We start from the raw sequence: 17,375 nt of genomic DNA, 5'->3' as shown, positions 1-17,375 counted from the left end.
TTCCTATGATACTTTTTTTTATTTATTTTAAAATAGTTATCATTTGAAATTATAATTTCATTTCTCTTCCATTTTTTTCTTTTTAGCATTCTATTACGTATTCTTTTTCTTTAATTAAAAAATTATTATTTTTTCTAAAGTTCAATTTACAAAATGGCGTTTTTAAAGACTTATTTTATTTTTATAAAATTTTTTTAGCCTATTTTTAAATTTTTTTTGAATCTTTTTTTAATTTATTATTTTTTATTTGAGAAAGTAATTTGAAATAATATTTTAATTTCAATTTATCTTTAAAATTTTATTCTTTTTTATTTTTACATTATAATTCTTTTTTTTTATTTTTTAAAAATTTTATAATTTTTAATTTTTTTAAAAATTTTGAAGACAAGTATTTCGAATGATGTTTTTCAATTTAATTTCAAATTTTTATTTTTTTCATATTTTTTTCTCTTTTTTATTTTCTATGATAATTTTTTTTTAATTTCTTAAGATTTTTTTGGACATCTTTTAAAAAAAATTTGAAATAAAAAATCTAAATTAATTTTTTTAATGAATTACAAATTCAAATCTTTATATTTTAAAATTCAATCAAAATTAAAATTTTTAATTTATTTACTAATTTTAAATTTTAAAAAATAAAATTTTCTATTTTCTCACGATTTTTTTCTTTATTTTTGGGTGGGAAAATTGAAAAACGCCATTTTGAATGGCGTTTTTAAAAACGCCATTCAAAATGGCGTTTTTAAAAGCGCCATTTGGAATGGCGTTTTTAAAAGCGCCATTCCAAATGGCGTTTCTTCCTTTTTTTTTTTTTTTTTTTTTTTGGGACGATGCCACCGTGGAAATGGGGAGTGACGTGGCAGGGGGAAAAACGCCATTCAAAATGGCGTTTTTCCCTCTTACATCATTTTGGTAAATAAGTTTGGTTTGAATATATTTTGGTAAAAAAAATTTTTTTTTGTATTATTCGAGAAAAGAGCTCGGCTTTAAAATATGGTTTCAATTACTGTTGACAGCTTGCCACCAAGCTTCCGCAAATGACGGAGACAAAGCATCTGCCGACGAGCCTGCAACACCGCCCTGCGTACATGTCAAAATGACAGCTTGATAAAAGAAATTTCAGTAGTGTTAGTCACCAAAAAAATCTTGTCACAAAGAGCTGGGGAGCTGTTGGTTGACGGGCTAAGGATAAAAAACAATTTAGCTCCTCTTGCTTTTCAAATTCAAAAAGCATTGCGTCGAGCATCTTGAACTCTACTTGTATACATGTCACTAGTTCAGCCAGCTCGCATTATATAGCCATTTTTGAAGTTTTTTATTTTGAAATTTGTTTAATGTTTGAGTCCAGATGAGAAGGATAAACTTAAAAATTGTTTTTTTTTTTTTGGTACAGAAAAATTGTATTTTCTTTAGTAACATTGGAATTGTGCGGACTGTTCGCCATGTAAGACAAGAAAGGAAAAGTTTTTCTTAAAAAAAAAAAAAAAAGTCGCGAAGAGAGATTGATTGGGGAAAGGGCAAAAAAAAAAAGGGGGAAATCATGCGCTTCGGACCACCAAAAAATCCTTCCAGGATTTGAACTTTGACGAACAGAGAGGAGGAAGAGTGAGTGGGAAAAAACTAAAAGAAAAGTACATGCTTTGGACCAAGAAAACGACACCAAGGGTTTAAAGAACACCGAGCGCCTGCAACCAACCAGCTAGCGCTGGCTCTGTTCCTATTATTGGTGTGCTTTGTTTGACTCACTCATCCCCTCCTCTCCTCCCTCGGTTCTTTCCTTTCCTTGCCCTTCCTTCAAACTCTCTCTGCCCTCCCTCCCTACCTCACCTTCCATCCCCGTACATTAGCTCCTCTCATCATCTCAAAATCCAAACCACCACACTAAAACATAGATGGGGACTACTAACCACCACCACCACCACCACCACCACCAACCCACCACTTTTCCCATCAAGAAGCTCATAACTGGAGCTCTCTATACCCTCCTTCCCTTGGCCCTCCTCCATGTATATCTCTTCCCCATCTCCTTGAAACAACCCAAACTCATCACCAGTACTCAATCCCAAAAAACCTCCTCCCCCTCCATACCTTCCTCTCTAGGTGATCCAAACCCCCTCCTCTCTTTGCTCTCCAATCCTCCTTTTATGTTGTCTAAATGTAAAGCTAATTATAGATTACTTTCTTGAATTTGTAGCAGCTGGGGAAGGAGTTGAACACAGGCATAGCCCGAGAAGTCCCCGGTGCGACTATTCCGATGGCCGGTGGGTACCGGACTCACGCGGGCCTCGATACAATGGCACCAGCTGCAGCACCATCAAAGATGGCCAGAACTGCATGGCCCACGGCCGGCCCGACACCGGCTATCTCTACTGGCGGTGGCAGCCTAACCACTGCCAGCTCCCGGCCTTCGATCCCGTGTCATTCCTCCACTTGATCCAAAACAAGCACTTGGCCTTCGTCGGCGACTCCATGGCCCGGAATCAGTTAGAGTCCCTCCTCTGCCTCCTCTCCGCCGCATCGCCGCCCGAGCTGGTCTACCGAGACGGGCAGGAAAACAAATTCCGGCGGTGGGTCTTCCATGGCTACAATGCCACCGTCTCGATCTTTTGGTGCCCGTTCCTCGTTAAGGGGATAGAGAAGTCGGCGGCTCCCGGCTTAAATCACAACAAGCTGTATCTAGACTCGGCGGACGACCGGTGGGCGTCGGAATTGGATCGAATGGATATGGTGGTCTTCTCGGTTGGGCACTGGTTCCTCCACCCGGCTATCTACTACGAGAATGAGTTAGTCCTTGGCTGCCACCATTGCCCTGAGTTGAATCACACCGAGATCGGTTTCTTCGATGTCTTTCGCAAGGCATTCAAGACTACACTCAAGGTGGTGAGTAGTCAAGATTGGTCATCACCGGCTTCCTCCGAGAAGCTCGTGGTGGTGACCACCTTCTCGCCGGCGCACTTCGAAGGGGAGTGGGACAAATTTGGTGCTTGTCCGAAGAAAAAGCCTTACAAAGAAGGGGAGAAGGGGATGGAATACATGGACGCTGAGATGAGGAAGATAGAGGTGGAGGAGGTGGAGGCGGCGGCCTCGAAGGGGGCGGCGAAGAGCGGAGGGAGGTTGAGGATCGAAGCACTGGACGTGACCAAACTGGCGCTGCTGAGGCCGGACGGCCACCCGGGGCCTTACATGTATCCGAATCCGTTTGCTGATGGAATAAAAGAGAAGGTCCAGAACGACTGCGTGCATTGGTGCTTGCCGGGGCCAATCGATACTTGGAATGAGATATTGTTAGAGATGATAAAGAGATGGAAATAAGAGAATAACTGAAGAAGAGGAGGCCATCCTAAGTATTTTTTTGTTGCCTATGATTTGAGCGAAGGAATATTGGATTGAATTAATTCATTTTTATCTACGTTCTTGCTTTTTGATCAATTTTGATTAAAGATTTAAAGGTAGAGAGCTGAGGAAGCTTTTATGAGCTACAACATTGATGCTTCATAGGGAAAGGTCATGGTTCATATGTTATCGATGAGGTTGGTGAGGGCTTAAGTTGAGCTTTTCGCATCAAAAGAAGAACACCTTGGGACCACAATACTTTGGTCTGAAGCAGTGGAAATCCAGCTGTCTCAAGAATGAAGACAAAGGGAGGGCAGTGGATACGAGAAGTGGCAGGCAGCATCTCTTCAATGCACATTGGATTAGATTGGTTGTGGAACAGTTGTTGAAGAGGGCCATTTGTCTAAGATACTGCCTTGGAGTTGGAAGCTGGCCTCTGTTTGGTGATGGCAGAGATCTTGTAGTTCGTAGGATCAGTAGCAATGGCAAAAAGTGTTTTTCCTAGAGCGCTGAAGTCCAAACCTTAGTTGATTTACCAAATAAACTTTGGAATAGTTCCAATGAGAGTGGCAATAGTTGGATTCCTTTGTGTGAGTTTTGATGGGATGTCACTATTGGAAGTCACTAACAAGCATATTTTTGGGTCACCATCAACCTGCAGCAAATGTGAAATGATTATTATGAACTTTTGTTTTTGGAAATTAAGGATTATTATAAACTTAAATTTTGATTTGTATGTAGCAATTCTCTAATATTGTCTGGCTGCATTTGGTATTATGACTATTTGTCTGTGTTTCTAGGGTTGGAAGCAAAGGTAGAGGACAGGTCGGAATTTGATGGCCAAGATGGCCTTTGGAGGATGATACCGCTTTTGCTTGAGATTCCTCAAACAGGTTGCAGGGACCTGGCCCGACCCTATACGTAAAATTACCCTTCTTGCTTTTATAGTCTATAATGATTTAGAGATAGATAGAAAAAGTAAAAATGTGCTATAATGCAAGGTACTTATTTGTCGATTAGAATCAATAATGAATCTATCGGTAACTGTAAGATTTAATTGGCCAATGGGATTTATCCATGCATCAAATGATTCAAATCATCCCTAGTCTGAAATTGGTAAGTATGGTAAATGATGAGTACTCATCATGTCTTATTGGCAATACGTTATTAGGATTCGATGGTTCAAAGTATTGGAAGATAGCTAACCATATTGTATTAGGATTGGGACTCGACCTGCAATAGATATGTTCAGGTTTAGATTAAATATGTTGATGCTTGTAAACAAGTTCATCCAACTCGACCAGTTTATTAAATAGATCAAGTCCAAGTTAAGAATTCTGACCAATTTAACCCATTTAAACCTGTTTAATCAATAGCTGTGGTCGGATTGGCTTGTTTATCAGTTCACTCATTTGAAGCTGTATGTGTGCTTGGTTTGGTTCGGTTGAGCCTGAGTTAGTGGGCTGGGAGAGGTCATCTGGTGATTAACCGTTACGGATTGGGCAACTTAGGCATGGAACAAGATGGGTCAGGTCCGAATTTCAAGTCATTTTCCCTTCTCTCCTATCATCTTCTCCTGTTTTCGCTTCTCTCCGCCCTCTCTTTGTCTTTTATTCGTTTGAAGTTCTAAGGTGGCACGAAAATCTAGGCCTAGGCATGGGCTTTTCTCCCTCAGCCAACCAGGGTTATCTTCTCTCCTTTTCTCTCTCTCTCTCTCCTTTTTCCTTTTTTATTTCTTTTTCATTTTGAGTTTGGATATTACATCAAATCCTAGTTTGCTGCAACCATCCGTATCTTAACAGCTTCTGAACTGAGCTCAGATGTGGCCAATCCATATCTAATTTGCTTGTTGTCACACCTCCGACCCGAAATTTTGAATCGAGAGTTATGGCAACCGTCGCATACTCATAGAAAACTCTTCCCATAAGCATGCAAGGCATCTTATCATACTATCCTAAAACAACAGCAGAATAATTATTCAATAATTTAAATCCAAAACATAACGACCTAAATTTTTTTCTTTAATATCTCAATAAATTCAACAACAATTCAAAGGCTTTGCATCAAATTCAATAAGCCTTTCAACCTAAAATAAAAGTATGAAGATACTGCTTCTGATCACTCTTCCATTCATATCTTGTATCATCTTAATTTCTCAACATCTGTAAAACCAGTAAAATAAGAGGCAATGAGCTAGACAGCCCAGTAAGCAATGATCGCTTCTCAACAGATTTCATCAGGCATATAAGTAAATAATCATTTATAGAAAATAAGCATATAGAGTTCATCAATTCGAAATCAATTTCAATTATGCAACATAATTCATGCCAAATTCATTTTTTTTTCGAAAATTCAAGTTTCTTTCCAAATTTCAATTTCTTTTGTTCTTCAATTTCTTTTCGTCAACCATGAGCTATGACCACATTTTCTCCGTGGCAAGGTCATAATACCGCGTATCTGCTTGCGGTAGGCTGCGAATCATCTGGCAGCCATGTCCTTTGGAACCGCTGGTCTCGCTGGCGGTTTGTCGCTGGTCTCGCTGGCGACATAAACCCTCAGGACAATCAATTGCCAACGTACATGCCCCCATTGGCAGGGTCCTTTACATAGTCAGGTTGTCAATTCTTATTGTTTCTTATATCATAATTCTTCATAAATCATATTTCATATTCTAATTTCGATAATAAAACATATAATCATGTAGTATCGAAATCAATCAATATAATGCATCATGAAATCAATATGTTCAATCATGCTTCATCATAACATTTCAAATAAGATATTTTCATAACAAAATATCATTCATCCAATTCATGCATCGTTTCACAAATCATGTCAGAAGAATACATTATAATTTGCCGATAAATCTAGAAAAAGTGAAACATTACTTACCTCGAACGCATTCCAATAAATCCACATAATTCTATAAATTTTTTTCCAAAAATTCTATTCGTAGATCATATCACGATATCCCATGATCAAACATCCACAATCCTATATAGAATCAATTTCAATAATTAGAAAGAATACGAATACCATATTTCAACGGTTTAGATTGGGTCTGATCATCTAATTTCATCTAATCAAAATCTAATTAGGACCTAAACGATCCAAAGTTTGACTATCAGATCAAATCGGATTCGAAGTGATAGGACCGAGGTTTCTTCATCGATTTCATAACATCAAGTGGAGAGAGAAAATCAGAGGAGAGAGAATTCATGAGGTACAATTCAAATTGATCAGGTGACACAATCCAACATTACGATTGGTCCAATATCTCAATTGGTGAAATCAACATGATCAAATCAAATCATGGCTAGATCGGAATCATGGATGATCAAATCTAAAGATTCATGGTCTGATTAAGGTGGGTACCAGTACGCTGTCTGACAATCATAGATCAGGATTCTTCATTAAAATCAGATCAGACTTATTAAAAGAAATTTCTTCATTCACTAACCTTTTTTTTTAGAGAGAGAATCAATCAAGAGAGGGAATATTTTATAGAGAGAAAATTCTAGAGAGAGAAAATTCTAGAGAGAGAAAACTCATCTTGAATTCTTCAGACAATATGATTCAACAAATTCTGATCGATCAGATCAAATCATGCTGAAATTATCATGTAGACAATTCAATAAGATCATGAGAAATAAAATCTAAAAATACCTGATCTGATCAAAGTGGATGTCGGTGTATCATTCGACGATCACAGATCAAAAATCCATTGCGAGAATCATTTAAATTCATCATCATTCTTCTCAAAATTAAAAATCTTAGGAGAGAGAAATAATCTAGAGAGAAGATTCTAGAGAGAGAAAGTAGAGAGAGAAAGTCCAATTTTAGAGAGAGAAAATACTAGTTCAGGCTGAAGAGAGAGAGGAAAGAGAGAGAAACTCTCTTTCTCATATTTTATTATTTATCTCATTATTTATTAATTAATTTTATTTTTTTCTTTCTTCTTTTCTTTCTTTCTCTTTTTTTTTCTTTTTCTTCACGGAAGAGAGAGGAGAGAAAATCCTATTTATTATATTATTATATTATTATTATATTATTTTTTCTTTCTTTTTTTTTTTCCTTTTTCTTTTCTTTTTCTTCTTTTTCTTTTCTTTTCCTTCTTCTTCTTTTCTTTTTCTTTTTCTTTTCCTTCTTCTTCTTCTTCTTTTTCTTTTCTTCTTCCCGTGGACTTGTTTTGGGCTGAAACAGGGGACCTTGAGGTCCCCTCGTTGGGTGGCCGGCCGGCGGCGCAGTCGGCGTGGGGCGGCCGTCGGCAAGAGGGGATGACTCGCCGATAAGAAGATGGCCAAAATCGATGGTCGGCGGCGACCACCGGCGTCGGAAATCAAAGAAAAATGAGCAAAATATAGAGGTTCTTCCGCAACAAAATCCGGCGACTCCGGTCGCCGGCGAGCATGCACACTGGCATGGAAAGGAAGGGGAGAAGAGAGGAAGGGGAAGAGGCTTACCTCCGACGCCGGCGAGACTTTTCCGACGAGCAATTGGACGGCACAGGGATGGATCTTCCGTGAGAATTTTTCGGCGATTGCCGCCGACTGAGCTTGTGATCTTTGGTGGAAGGGAGAGAGGAGGGATCTCCTCCTTAAATAGAGCCGGTGGAAACTTGTTTCCGACTCCGATTAGGAGCCGGTGAACGGAGGAAGAAGACTCCCTTCGGGAGTCTTCTCCCCTGTTTTTCTTTCTTTTTTTTTTTTTGTTGGGCTGGCTGGGATTCTGACATGGGTTGGGCCGTCACATTCTGCCCCTCTAAAACAAATTTCATCCTCGAAATTTTTTCTTGCTTGAGTCTTCATAGTTTCTTACTTGAATCTCATCCTCAAATATTTCAAAATTCTAATTCTTAATACAAATTCATTCTTAAATCATTTCATAAGGAAAAAGTCAATACATTAATATCAATCTGATACGGAACCATTCATTTTCTTATTCATCAAGATCAACATCTCAAAGATTTTTAATATTTCAAGATTTCAAAATTATGATCTCATTTTCTGTAAAAATTAATGTTCAATATCTCATGACTCAAATTAAAATCAAATCTATCTCTTGTGAATAGAAGAGGATCAATGTCTCTATTCTTGCATAAGAACTTCATTCATCATCATCATTCATTTTTTTTTTTTCAAAATATTAACCACTCTTAATTTCAACCCATCATAAGATAGGAAAAACATACTTCTTATGAATCATATGATGACATCCTAACCAATCAAAATTCAAAAATATTTTCTCTTATTCGTACTTTCAAAGGTTGAAGATTTATCATTTCAATCTCATTCTCGAGCTTTTGATATTTTAATTCTCGATACAACTTCATCATTAAGTTATTTCATAAAGATCAATATCACCATTGTTGATTGAATCAATATCACTATTTCTAGTCATCGAAATTTTCTTACTTAAACCCTCAAACTCTTAAATATTCTAATTTTTGAAGCAAATTTTATCATTAAGTCATTCCATAATAAAAATCAATAACTCAAAAATTGATCTAAATCAAAACTATATTTTTCTTATAATCAGAATCAATGTCTCTATTCTAAGTAAGTATATCAATTTTCTTTATCTAAACATTAACAACTCTTAATTAATCAATTCATTATCAAATTAAATTATAAATAACTCCAATCCATCTTTTGTAGAACAATCGTCAATATCAATAGATAACCTCAATCTTTTTCATTCAGTCTGAGAAATAATAATAATCAAAAGAGTTCTAACTTTAAATTTCATTATACCCTGGAGATAATTATTTGAGTATACTAATCTAAGATCAAAATCATCATTCGATAAATAATCTCAAATTCTTTCTAATAAATAGAGAATTATAAAATTTAATTCTAAGATAGAAAAAAATTTATCTCTAAATATTCTAAATCTAAAATCAAAAATCAAAGGTCCACTCATCCTAGAATTAGGATGCTAATTATTTTTGTAGCATAGTAGGTGGAAGCTCTACTTTTGAAAATCATATTAGGGATATCCAAAAATAATTCAAAATTTTAAAATATTATTCTTTCTAATATCAATAAATTTCTTGTATCAAACCATATCATCTATCATAATTCTTTAACTCAAAGGGTCAACATTCCTGACTTACTCAAAGTAGTCCAGATTACCATGCTTCCACTGCGCACTCTGATCTAACAATCAAAATTTCTTAGCTTCATCAAAAAAATTTTGATCAAATTATTTTTTTATCTTATCAATAGAAAATATCTAAAATTTTAAATTTCAATTGAAATCAAAGATTAACTTTCGATTCTCATTCATACTTTTACTGGTGTACAATAATCTTGATTAACCCTTGAGTCCAATATCATATTTAAACCATCATATATATTTACTATAATCAATATGAATCAAATCTTAATTCTCATATCACTTCAATTCGATAATTTTCAAACCAAAAATCTTTATAAGTCAAATCAACGAGAAAATCTTTCGATGCTCCACCAAATTTGGACATAATCAGAATATATATGAATTTCAAATCATTAATATTTTTTTTTTCTAAAATTTCTATCATCAGGATCTTCAATATCTATTAAATATCCTTTCATAACAATCATACAGGCTTCAAAAAAATCAAATCTCCATTTAATAGTAGATTCAAATAGGGACCTCATTAACAAAAGCAAAGGAACTCCATATCAATTCCTAAATCCAAAATTTTTTTAAATTGTAAATTCACATGGATCTCTTAATCTGAGATAAATATAAATCAGATCTTTTATCTTAATTTGAAGATATCAATTTTTCATTAACAACCTCAACAATAATATCCGAAAATCTCTTGATCAACTTAGATACGAAGTCTTTAAATTAAAATTTCATACACATCATGTAGTCTCTAAGAGACATAATAAGATCCATTATTTAGATCTAAGGATGATGATTAAAGATTCCAGTACGATGAATATTCTACAACCTCATAATCGATTTCATCAATAAGAAATAGGTTTCTTTGCAATATCCTCAAATATACATTCATCCTAATATGCCACTTTATATATAATCCACATACCAAATTCAATTTCGATAAATATTCCAATCAAGCATCATAAAAAAAAACTTTCTTAGCCCATTCTGGAATAACATTTTATCGTCAAGTCTTTATCTTGCTAATAATAGTCAACTTCTCAACTAGAAGTAATATCATAGTATTATTCTCACATCGAATTTGAACTTACGATTCACTTGAATAACCAATGATCAAATTAATAACCATAATGCACAATAAAATTTTATATCAATCCTTTTGTGATTACTTTCGATCAAGATCTAACTAATCATATCATGATCTATAGATCATCTATCATATTTCAAATTCTATATGTTATAATCTCTTGCGATCCTTTTATACATAATCTCAATATTTAATTAAAATTTATAAATATTTCTTCCACTATAATTACCAAAGATCTACACTATAATGTCTTTAGTGTCTATCACTTACACTCCTTTTATATCTGATTCTTATGTTTCATAATTTATCCACTTATGCTCTGATACCACTTTAATTGTCACGCCCTCGACCCGAGATTTTGAATCGAGGGTCATGGCAACCGCCGCATACTCATAGAAAACTCTTCCCATAAGCATGCAAGGCATCTTATCATGCTATCCTAAAATAACAGCGGAATAATTATTCAATAATTTAAATCCAAAACATAACGATCTAAATTTTTTTCTTTAATATCTCAATAAATTCAACAACAATTCAAAGACTTTGCATAAAATTCAATAAGCCTTTCAACCTAAAATAAAAGTATGAAGATACTGCTTCTGATCACTCTTCCATTCATATCTTGTATCATCTTAATTTCTCAACATCTGTAAAAACAGTAAAATAAGAGGCAATGAGCTAGACAGCCCAGTAAGCAATGATCACTTCTCAACAGATTTCATCAGGCATATAAGTAAATAATCATTTATAGAAAATAAGCATATAGAGTTCATCAATTCGAAATCAATTTCAATTATGCAACATAATTCATGCCAAATTCATTTCCTTTTCGAAACTTCAAGTTTCTTTCCGAATTTCAATTTCTTTTATTCTTCAATTTCTTTTCGTCAACCATGAGCTATGACCACATTTTTCCCGTGGCAGGGTCATAATACCGCGTATCTGCTTGCGGTAGGCTGCGAATCATCTGACAGCCATGTCCTTTGGAACCGCTGGTCTCGTTGGCGGTTTGTCGCTGGTCTCTCTGGTGACATGTCACTGGTCTCGCTGGCGACATAAACCCTCAGGACAATCAATTGCCAACGTACATGCCCCCATTGGCAGGGTCCTTTACATAGTCAGGTTGTCAATTCTTATTGTTTCTTATATCATAATTCTTCATAAATCATGTTTCATATTCTAATTTCGATAATAAAACATATAATCATGTAGTATCGAAATCAATCAATATAATGCATCATGAAATCAATATGTTCAATCATGCTTCATCATAACATTTCAAATAAGATATTTTCATAACAAAATACCATTCATCCAATTCATGCATCGTTTCACAAATCATGTCAGAAAAATACATTATAATTTGCCGATAAATCTAGAAAAAGTGAAACATTACTTACCTCGAACGTATTCCAATAAATCCACATAATTCTATAAATTTTCTTCCAAAAATTCTATTCGTAGATCATATCACGATATCCCATGATCAAACATCCACAATCCTATACAGAATCAATTTCAATAATTAGAAAGAATACGAATACCATATTTCAACGGTTTAGATTGGGTCTGATCATCTAATTTCATCTAATCAAAATCTAATTAGGACCTAAACGATCCAAAGTTTGACTATCAGATCAAATCGGATTCGAAGTGATAGGACCGAGGTTTTTTCATCGATTTCATAACATCAAGTGGAGAGAGAAAATCAGAGGAGAGAGAATTCATGAGGTACAATTCAAATTGATCAGGTGACACAATCCAACATTACGATTGGTCCAATATCTCAATTGGTGAAATCAACATGATCAAATCAAATCATGGCTAGATCGAAATCGTGGATGATCAAATCTAAAGATTCATGGTCTGATTAAGGTGGGTACCAGTACGCTGTCTGACAATCATAGATCAGGATTCTTCATTAAAATCAGATCAGACTTATTAAAAGAAATTTCTTCATTCACTAACCTTTTTTTTAGAGAGAGAATCAATCAAGAGAGAGAATATTTTATAGAGAGAAAATTCTAGAGAGAGAAAATTTTAGAGAGAGAAAACTCATCTTGAATTCTTCAGACAATATGATTCAATAAATTCTGATCGATCAGATCAAATCATGCTGAAATTATCATGTGGACAATTCAATAAGATCATGAGAAATAAAATCTAAAAATACCTGATCTGATCAAAGTGGATGTCGGTGTATCGTTCGACGATCACAGATCAAAAATCCATTGCGAGAATCATTTAAATTCATCATCATTCTTCTCAAAATTAAAAATCTTAGGAGAGAGAAATAATCTAGAGAGAGAATTCTAGAGAGAGAAAGTAGAGAGAGAAAGTCCAATTCTAGAGAGAGAAAATACTAGTTCAGGCTGAAGAGAGAGAGGGAAGAGAGAGAAACTCTCTTTCTCATATTTTATTATTTATCTCATTATTTATTAATTAATTTTATTTTTCTCTTTCTTCTTTTCTTTCTTTCTCTTTTTTTTTCTTTTTCTTCACGGAAGAGAGAGGAGAGAAAATCCTATTTATTATATTATTATATTATTATTATATTATTTTTTTTCTTTCTTTTTTTTTCTTTTCCTTTTTCTTTTTTTTTCTTCTTTTTCTTTTCTTTTTCTTTTCTTTTCCTTCTTCTTCTTTTCTTTTTCTTTTTCTTTTCCTTCTTCTTCTTCTTTTCTTCTTCCCGCGGACTTGTTTTGGGCTGAAACAGGGGACCTTGAGGTCCCCTCGTTGGGTGGCCGGCCGGCGGTACAGTCGGCGTGGGGCGGCCGTCGGCAGGAGGGGATGACTCGCCGATAAGAAGAGGGCCAAAATCGGTGATCGGCGGCGACCACCGGCGTCGGAAATCAAAGAAAAATGAGCAAAATATAGAGGTTCTTCCGCAACAAAATCCGGCGACTCCGATCGCCGGCGAGCATGCACACTGGCATGGAAAGGAAGGTGGAGAAGAGAGGAAGGGGAGGAGGCTTACCTCCGACGCCGGCGAGACTTTTCCGACGAGCAATTGGAAGGCACAGGGACGGATCTTTCGTGAGAATTTTCCGGCGATTGCCGCCGACTGAGCTTGTGATCTTTGGTGGAAGGGAGAGAGGAGGGATCTCCTCCTTAAATAGAGTCGGTGGAAACTTGTTTCCGACTCCGATTAGGAGCCGGTGAACGGAGGAAGAAGACTCCCTTGGGGAGTCTTCTCTCCTGTTTTTCTTTTTTTTTTTTTGTTGGGCTGGCTGGGATTCTGACATGGGTTGGGCCGTCACACTTGTGGACAAAGATACACGAGAGTTTCAAGCCACGTAACTGGTGTCAGCAAACTACGGGCTCTGTAGGGCTGTCAGTGGGTTGGGCTCGCCCGAACAGCCAGAGCAGAGCTGGTCGGACTCAGGCTCAGCCTTTTAGGGCAGCGGAATGAGCTTCCGGTGGAAATTGAGACCTGGTCATATCTTGGCCCGGTAGGCCTGCTTTTGTGTTCTTTGGGCTAGATCGTCAGGTTTGTTCTGTTCAAACTTCTGGATCTACTTGAGCTAGACCCGGCCCATCCACATCTCCAATAGCATCCTATGCGTTCAACAGTAAACGACCCAAGTACGTGGCAAAGATGACCCATTGGTTTCTCACACAAGACCCATTGCCAACTAAAAAATGTCTTTTTGTCTCTCTTTTATGCATAGCGGATAGGTCGTCAGGCCCCAAACGTCATTCTACATGTTGATGCTGCGGCTACCTCTGCTCTTTGTCCAAATCCATTCGGCGGACTTGCTTAATATAATCATTTCCCATCTCTAGATGATCCACATTTTGGTTTTAGGTCTAATATGAAGGCAAAGCCTGAGCATTTTTTGAGTCCCCACATACCATGAGAGCCACATAATGATCCAAAACAAAATAATTTTCTTATCATCTTTGCCATCGTAGCGAAGCACCCCTATAAGCAGAGGACCAAAATCTTTGACGGGATGCAGCGATAAATCTTAATCTCAGAGGGCTTAGTGACACATAACAACTAATTAGGTAACGAAACCACGTTCACCTCCGATTCATATATAACTACAACGTCGTATAAACAGCCAAGGGGATTCCTTCAATGCCTCCGAGCTTACGTAACCCTCCAATATTTTCAAATCATCAATTGAGCTAACAAAATAACATTGAAGGATTCAAAGTCCTCGTACTTCAATGCGGTGGTTCCTGCCCACTTCGCACCATCTTCTCGGAGTTCCTCCCTCTTTCTCCGTGCCAAAATTCCACAACCGTGCATGTGGGTGGAAAGTGATCCATAAGAAGATTGGGTCCTTTTTGCTGCGGCTGCTGGTCCTCTCTGCCATCTTCACTATGTTCATCTTACCTTCTTCCAACCATATGGTGGGGAAGAGGAGTCCTCCCTTAAAAATTATTTTTCGAATTGGACATTCTCCGGTATGAATTGGAACCTTATTGTCACATCCAGGAAAGATAATTACGTCAGGTTGCTCTCCTCCAATCCTATTTTCTGTACTCAAAAAAAAAAACCCCTTTACCATCACACTTTTTACCAAAAAAAAAAATTTCTTTACCATCACAACCAAACAACGCCAAATTAAGCAAGAGCTCTACCGATCAATATCGATAATATGAGTGTTATTTGTATGTGCGCACACACACAATCAAACAACACCAAATTAAGCAAGAGCTCTACCAATCAATACCGGTAATATCAGTGTTAGTTGTATGTGTACACACACAAGCAAAAAAAAAAAAAAAACAAAAATGACTTTAAACAATGGTTGGAAAGCAATGGCTAAACAAACCAATGCCTACCTCACTTTGTGGCTGCAGCAGAAAGCCGCCATCTTAAATTCGATTTTAGAAAATGATTTTAGAGCAACCATCTTGAACCATTATCCTAAAGTACATTATGCTACGGTTATGCAACAATTTTAGAGACCGTTGTATAAAAATTTATGTTTCAGGAGCGAGTTTTGCCATTGTTGCCTATGCATTTATTTATATCCAATGGTTAGTTACAATCATTGTCTAAAATTAGCATTTTTCACAATAGCTGGTATAATGGTTATCTAACCATTAAAAATCATTGCCTAAACATAGAAAAACTAGTGCCTAAGCATGAAAAACTGATGCCTAAACTTGCAAACATCATTACTAGAATATGAAAAATTGCTGCTAAAAAGAAAAAAAATATTGAAAAATTTTTTAGAAAATCATTGCCTAAAAATCAATAACTGTTGTTTAAAGTAGAAAAACCATTACTAAATCCTCTCAAAAATTGTTACCTAAATATCATAATTGCTGCCAAAATTTATAATAAATTGTGGTATAAAATGAATAATCTGTGCCAATTATTTGAAAAAAATCATTGTTTAAAAGAAGAAAACTATTACCAAAATCTTAAAAAAATTGTTGCTTTTTCTTTGCTACAACTGTTGCTTTTAGTTAGCAAAAGCCACCGCTTGAAGTAAATCATTGCTTTTGACTTTAGCTAATACCCACATAAGCAATGATCGAAAAATTATTGTCAAAAACTTTAGACAACATTTTTAGACTTTCAGATAGTGTTTTTTGGCCGTTGGCTAAGGCCATTTTTATTACCGCATTCTTTATATTTTAAAAAACTTTAATAGTGTTCATTTTTTAATAAAATTAAAATCTATATTATCTTTTTATATTTCCAATACTAGGTTTTTTTTAAATAACTTTTAGATATTACTCAAGTATATAATCTGAACAATGCAAAAGGTGCAATTTTTTTTTCTAACTATTTTTTAATGCAATATAGAATAAATATAATAGAATAGATAACAAAAATAAAATAAAATATAATGGATATAAATGTGGGATCTACCATTTATTTTATTATCATCTTATCCTCTTTTTGTACTAAATATGAAAATTTGAATGAGATTTATTTTCTCATATCAGATTACCCTCAACAAACAATCTCTTGAGATCATGATTATAAAAATACAATAAAAATTAGTAAAACCCTAAGTGCAATTTAATAACCTGCAAGGACACTATAGGCAGAATATAATATTGATGCGTATTTTTATTAATATTATCATATGTTAAATAGATATGATTATTAATAATATTGTTAATTTTTATATTAATTTAATATTAATGAATTCTATATTTAGTATAATTTAATAAGCTAATAAACTTTTTTTAATAACATAATATTATTATATTTTACTAAAGAACAGCATTAAATAAAAGTTTTATTTATCATCCAAATTTAAAAGCTCTATCAATAATGCTATTAAAATGTATGTTCATGTTGGGAATGGAGAGCTATAAGCAAACAGAATTTTTATTTTAGTGTGTGACTGGCTAAACTGATTCAATTAATCTCACCCATTGCGACCTTGCTTAACTCGACCCAAACTAATCTGTCTTTGAACCTAAGCTCAGAAAACCAAGGCCGTCTTGGTTTGGATTCCCAGCAGATACCTGGAAGCATCGGGTCGGGCATGGCCCCACCCTTATGGAATTTTTGACCAATACTTTCAACAAACCGTGTCCTAATGAGTTGCGGGTTCGACCAGAAGAGAAAAAAACCCAAAAAAGAGAGAAAAGGATACAAGCCAGAAGAAGACACGAGGCAAGTCCACCGCGTCGAATGCACTCGCAGCTTTCGAAATTTTCTTTCGACGATTCCGGCGATCCCGTCGTGGCCGCGCCCCATGCATGCACCGGTCAAAATCCACCCAGCGTGGCCCAATGGTTTTACTCCCCAAAGCTTCTTATATGTATAAGGAAAGAATTTTATTCCCTTGGCCATTCCAACTGTCACCATGGCACCGAAATCTCCAAATACTTATTCTGATCTAAAGTGGGATTC

General features: G+C 35.6%; 1 protein-coding gene across 2 annotated transcripts; it reads left to right on the top strand.

Annotated features, from left to right (window-relative positions):
- The first annotated feature begins 1,717 nt into the window (after positions 1–1,717).
- LOC105050307 (xyloglucan O-acetyltransferase 2) lies at positions 1,718–4,069 on the top strand. 2 transcript variants are annotated; one of them, XM_010930268.4, is made up of 2 exons: positions 1,718–2,100; positions 2,195–4,069. In XM_010930268.4, exons 1-2 carry the CDS (start codon positions 1,893–1,895, stop codon positions 3,310–3,312), a joined length of 1,326 nt encoding a protein of 441 aa, XP_010928570.1. In that variant the 5' UTR covers positions 1,718–1,892; the 3' UTR covers positions 3,313–4,069. The 2 variants fall into 2 exon arrangements, with proteins under 2 accessions (XP_010928570.1, XP_010928572.1); XM_010930270.4 differs by having other exon boundaries at positions 1,719–2,100; positions 2,198–4,069.
- The last annotated feature ends 13,306 nt before the right edge of the window (positions 4,070–17,375 follow it).

The sequence above is a fragment of the Elaeis guineensis genome, chromosome 8, assembly GCF_000442705.2.
Source record: "Elaeis guineensis isolate ETL-2024a chromosome 8, EG11, whole genome shotgun sequence".
NCBI lineage: Eukaryota > Viridiplantae > Streptophyta > Magnoliopsida > Arecales > Arecaceae > Elaeis > Elaeis guineensis.
Note: the sequence above shows the minus strand (reverse complement) of the source record. Positions and strands in the feature narration are given on the sequence as shown.